Source organism: Sebastes umbrosus, chromosome 15 (genome assembly GCF_015220745.1).
Source record: "Sebastes umbrosus isolate fSebUmb1 chromosome 15, fSebUmb1.pri, whole genome shotgun sequence".
Lineage (NCBI taxonomy): Eukaryota > Metazoa > Chordata > Actinopteri > Perciformes > Sebastidae > Sebastes > Sebastes umbrosus.
In genome coordinates, this window is record NC_051283.1 from 10,546,210 (window position 1) to 10,551,999 (window position 5,790).

Here is a 5,790-nt window from a genome sequence, read left to right on the forward strand (position 1 = left end):
GTGTACGTCTGACGTAGCTGTAGCCGACCAATAGGCTACAGAGCTCTGAAATAAAGCTGTTACTTTATGTGCTGCATTGTTTTTATGACTGAAATACTGCATTTAATTAAACTTTTCTTGGAATAAAGATAAAGACAGCAATGTACATTCAAACTGTAACTATCATAAACACTAAATATTGTTCAAACACATATCCTTCTCACATAAAAATATATCTTATACTGTATATACTGTATATGTTCTTAATATGCCTGTATATATTCTTAATATGCCTTGTACAAAGCATTTCCTTTTATAATTGTAATATAAAGTAATTATAATATAACTAATTATAATTGTAATATAATTTAAAGTATTTCCTTTTTTAATTGTAATATAACTTATTATTTTAATGGAGCTTCCCAGCAAAAAGCATTTCACACGATTGTACCTGTATAACCGGCGTGACAATAAACATCTTGAATCTTGAATCCAAAAACAGGGAAAAGTCATCTGGTTTAAGATCTTGTAAATGGTAATCATCATACATCAATTTCAGAGATTGTGTACTATATATACAATGACTGTGCCCTAATCACCATTTTGGACAAAGCAGTGAAAATTGCAATACAGGTCTATAAATAAAAAAAAAACTAACAATATTACTTCCTAAATCCCCACCTATACATTTCTAACAGAGCTGGATTATTACAAATTAATTGTCCCTCAAAATGCTGTTGACAGGTAAACCTATTTTATGAAAAAAATGACATCCAGGTAATGCATTTCACAGTTTAGAATTAGATCATATTTAGGAATAAAAATATTTGAACACATTTCTCTTGAAGTTTTATACAAAAATCTCCAGGTTTGTTGTCTTCAGCCATGAGGATGAAAAAGCAGTTTACACCACAACACATTGAGCATCCAACAGAATAAGTGACAGCCTTTTACACTTCACTAGTGTGCCAGATAACCCAAATATGGCATGAAAGACACTAAACCCAAGTTGTGTGTTCAGCCTTAATAAACAAGCAAAAACAATAGTTTCAGTCATCAAACTTGATCTTCTTCCCCTGAAAGGCCATAATTTGTCCTTGCTGCTCCTTCCTTTTCTTACTGGCCTCCCAGGATGGATGCAGTGCCTGCTGTGGTGCTTGATGGGTAAAGGCACCACCACCCCTGCGATCATTTTGCCTTACACCATCGCCTCTGCCTCGCCCCCTCCCTCTGCTGACAGAGGGAAAGCCCTTCTCTGACGACTCCGGATGTCGGCCCTCGAGGTAGGGCTTGCTGTACTTGGACCCTGGATTTCTATCTGCTCCTCTCTCCTGCTTTTGGAACTTGGATTGTTTACTAAAATCTCTATTTAAACCACTGCCACCCATTGGTTTCCCTTGGCCCCTAAATCTATCCCCACCTCTCCCTCTGCCTGCACCTCTGCCCCCAGCAGGCTTAGATGAAGAGAGGGATGAACAAAAAACTGACTGAAACGAAGTCCCTTTAGACTTCAGCCTGGACTCAAGCTCATCAAGTTCACTCTGGAACTGGTCTGAACTTTTCACTTCACTCCCCTTATCGACCTTCTCCGCTTCTATACTCTTCTGCTTCCTCTTCTTCTTGAATTTGCTCACTTTTCCAACAAAAAAGCCGTCGTCGTCGCTCTCCTCAGAATGGGAGGACTGCTTGTTGAAACGTTCCTCTGTGCTGTCATCAAAGTACTCTTTCTCTTCATCATCTGATGCCTCTAAATCGCTCTCTTCCTCATCCTCCTCTTTCTGAAGCACTTTAGACGCACACTTAAGATTTAAGGGTTTCTTCTCTGCCTGTTTGCTTTGAGGTTTATTTTTCACAATGTCCTTTACTTCACTACTTTTTATTGATGCTGGTCTTACATTCTTAGCCTCTGGCATTTCTTTCCTTTGACTATCAGCAGCATCAGCTGAAGGAGTTGCTTTCACTGTTTCCCTTTCAGGTTCAGCAACAGGTGCATCTTTAGTGTCTTTAAGGATACCATCTCCCTCCTCATTGTCTATGATTTCCTTTTGCTCCACTGTAATGTCCTCCTCTTCTTTCTCACACCTAATTTCCCCCCTTTTGTCTGGTGACTGCGGTGTCAGCGTCACAGGTTTATTCAGCATTTTTTCCTTCCCTCCCTGCTTTCCACCCTTCAGCCGCTCCTCTTTGAAGGCTTTCACAGCCGCTTTGATGTCCTCAATCTTCTTGTTGAACTGAGGGTGGGTGGCGATGCGTGCTGTAGCCCGGTCGGAAATAGTAGACTTGGGGTTTTTACACACCTGTTCCAAGTTGAGACTCTTCTGCAAGGCTGTCTTGGTCACCTGGCAGCGAGGAAAAAGTTTATCCTAATTAGACATTTAACCAAGTGTCTCACCATTTTGTTAAAGGGTCACCAATTTGAGTAACTTTTCACTCATTTGAATTTGTACTGAAAATAATGTATTCCACAAATAATGAATAAACCAAAGTTAAACCTACCAGGTCTGGTGAGAGGACTTTCATGGCGTGGATGTCCTCCAGCATTCTGGCAGCTCTCCTCTGATTCCTCTCAATTTCCATCTCTTTCCCCTTCTTCTTCTTCAGGGCGGCAATCTGCCGCGTCAGCTTCCTGATGATCAGAACCCTCACCCTCTTCACCTCCTTCCTCATCCTCACCACCTCATTGTTGAGGTTCAGGACCTCATCCTTCTTTTTCTCTTTGGGTTTAACAGGCAATGGAATCTTTTTCTCAATTTTATCTGCAGCCTGTGGCACTGCTTCTTCTTTTTCTTCTTCCTTTTCATCTCTACCTTCCTGTTCTTCATCATCTCCATCTTTTACTTCTTCCTCACCTCCAGCGTCATCTTCTCCTTCTTCCTCTTCTGCTTCTTTTTCCTCCTTTTCCTCGATCTCTTGCTCCTCCTTACTTTTTTCTTCAGCAGATGGCACCATTGTCTCTACCTTGTCCATGGTAAATAGTATCTGTTGAGACATAAGCCCATCTTAGATTGGTAACAGACTATAACTCACTGGCAACAACCACAACATTAATTAAAGGGACTGTTTGTAACTTCTAACACGTATAAATCATCCGGGTCGGTGTCCCATGCGCGCTTGCGTGAGGCTACGCTGTTCAGACAAGACTCCAACACAAACTACACGGAAGCACCAAAACCGCAAAGTTCTATCTAGTGAAGCCCGTCTTGCAAAACAGTGTTGGCCGTATTTGGAGGATGAGGGGGAGACCGTAGCTTTGGTCTCCAGGGCCGGAGTCTCTGCTGTACTCTGCTCCTCTGCCTGCCTGCTTGCCTTCACTCACACGCCGCGCTCGTTCTCGCTATTTCGCTCCATTTTCACATGCATGCGCGCACACTACACTCTGCAGGAGACTTAGTTTAGCTCTGAGAATACCTAGTAAATGTTCAGTGGACGTTTGTGCAGGAATAAATGCTGCAGCTCCTCCAGACCAACAGATGTTTTCCGTGTATTGTGAAGTGACGGAGCTCCGCAGCGAGAAATGTTATCATCTCCGACCAAAACTCCGGTGTCTCCCCTGTTCCTTTCGGCCGCGGTTTGGAGGCTGAAGCAGGAAAAGCCAACACTAGGATCAGCAGTGATTCATGGACAGACCTTCGTCTGGTCAGCTAACATTACTGCCAAGCAGGTGAAATATAGAGTGATATTGTGGTTTTAGCTGACGAGTGTCGCCTCACTGTTTTGAGAGAAACTTGTTCATGTCTATGTAGAGCGAGCCCGACACCAACTTTCGTTGACTTAACGGCCACAGGTGTCGCTGTTAACAAGCATTTCTGATTCTTACAAATAGTCCCTTTAATAAAATAGTGAAATAGCATAAAAAGTAAAAACAGAAAAAAAACATTATGATATATATGTCCAAGTTACATCCATACTATTCAGGGGACTTTCCAAGAGACCAGAATACCAAAATTCATTCAAGATGTTTGATAGATTAGTTTTCATCACTGCAGCAGACGAGGCTCCTGCTACATAAAACTGCCCCAAAATACAATCGTATTACACAACAGATGCTGCTGTATCGAAATCATATGACGATGCGATGTCGCAAGTAAATACACTTGAGACAGAATACAGATCTGCTGAGGGAGCAAAACATGTGGTTAAATGCCTGAACAAGACTGAGCTAAACAAACGTGGTTGAGCCAGCATGGATCACTTTCACCATGTAACGTAACATGCGTATGTAGGCTTATTCTACATTAGCAGTGGCGTTAACATAACAAACTGTGGTGCGTTAAGTTAAATGAAATCACGGAAACCTGTTATTATTACACTCACCGTTCAGAAGTGAATATTAAACACTTAAAATTGAGGAAAACGTCTCGACTCGAAGGAGGCAGCCATGTTTTTCCTAAGCCTCGCCTCCAAAACGACGTCACTTCTTCTTCTTCTTCTTCTCTGGTGTTGGTAAACACGCCACCTACTGGACTGGAGTGGTGAGCAGTAGATCAGCAGGAAAAAAATAGATAAATAATAAAATAAATAAATAAAAAACAAAAAAACAATAAAAATAAAAGATAAAAATAATTATTAATAATAATAATACAAATAATAATAATTAAATTCTCTCCATTATTCCTGTTTCGCCTTAAGTAATTAATTAGAAGACTGTACTTTCTTAGCGGTCTTTCCTAGCAGATTCCCCATTGTAATATTTCCATCATCTACTCCTGATAGCAATTCCCTTCTTTCTTTGTCATATTTGTTGCACTCTATAAGAACATGCTTGACAGTTTCCGGTTTGTTATTATTATTATTTATTTATTTTTATTTATTTATTTATTTATTTATTTATTTATTTATTTATTTATTTATTTATTTATTTTTTATTTCAAAATGACAGTATACATAGTAACAGCAGAAGACATTAAACACATTTACATACAAAAGAAGCATTGCGAAAACATAAACAAAGAGCTGTGCCAAACATAAAAGGACAACAGAAATGAAACAAAACCAACATAAAATTTAAAAAAAAAAACACAATAAAAATAAATAAATAAATAGATAATAAAGAGTACGCGAGAGTATGACAATAATTTCACTTAAAAACTTTAAAGATATTGCATACATTCATTGTTTTCATTGCTTTTTTGTTTGGTGAGGAAGAACTGTTGACAGATATAATTCCATTTCTTTCATGAATACAAAGAAATTAGGCTTTTTGTTTTGGTAAATTTACACTTGTGAATGTAGAACTTTGCGAGAATTAAAATTAAATTAATAAGAAAGAATGCATTACTGTCTTTGTCACTGTAATCATAACAACCAAATATAATATCTCTATCGTACAGTGCAAAATCTGAGAAAATGTTAACAAGTATAAAATTATTGACATCTTTCCACAATTCACATGTAAATTTACAGGACCAGAATAAATGAGAGCAAGTTTCATGATGTGATTCGCAGAAGGAACAATTTACATCTACGTATATGTCACTCTATAACTTCTGTAAGAAATGTTTCACTAGATATTTCTTTGTCTTATTTGTTGCACTCTATAAGAACATGCTTGACAATCAACAAATCGTTTTGGTTTTGATCACAATAATTGCTTGTTCTGTGATGAACACATTGAAACTACAGAATATTTATTTTATGGATGTATTTTTGCTAATGCTTTCTTGGATGATTTGCATTATTGGTTGTCCACTAAATTTGTAAATTTTTCTAATCTAACAAAGGAAAAGGTTATATTTGGTACAATTGTGAAAGATCCCGTACATGACCTGGCAGGCAATCAATTCCATAATCATTCTTGGAAAAAAATTTTAT

General features: G+C 38.4%; 1 protein-coding gene across 1 annotated transcript; it reads right to left on the reverse strand.

Annotated features, from left to right (window-relative positions):
• Positions 1–465: 465 nt before the first annotated feature.
• srfbp1 (serum response factor binding protein 1) lies at positions 466–4,443 on the reverse strand. Its single transcript, XM_037795271.1, has 3 exons — positions 4,294–4,443; positions 2,476–2,958; positions 466–2,318 (listed from the first exon to the last, which is right to left on the reverse strand). Exons 2-3 carry the CDS (start codon positions 2,944–2,946, stop codon positions 1,029–1,031), a joined length of 1,761 nt encoding a protein of 586 aa, XP_037651199.1. The 5' UTR covers positions 2,947–2,958; positions 4,294–4,443; the 3' UTR covers positions 466–1,028.
• Between the last annotated feature and the right edge of the window lie 1,347 nt (positions 4,444–5,790).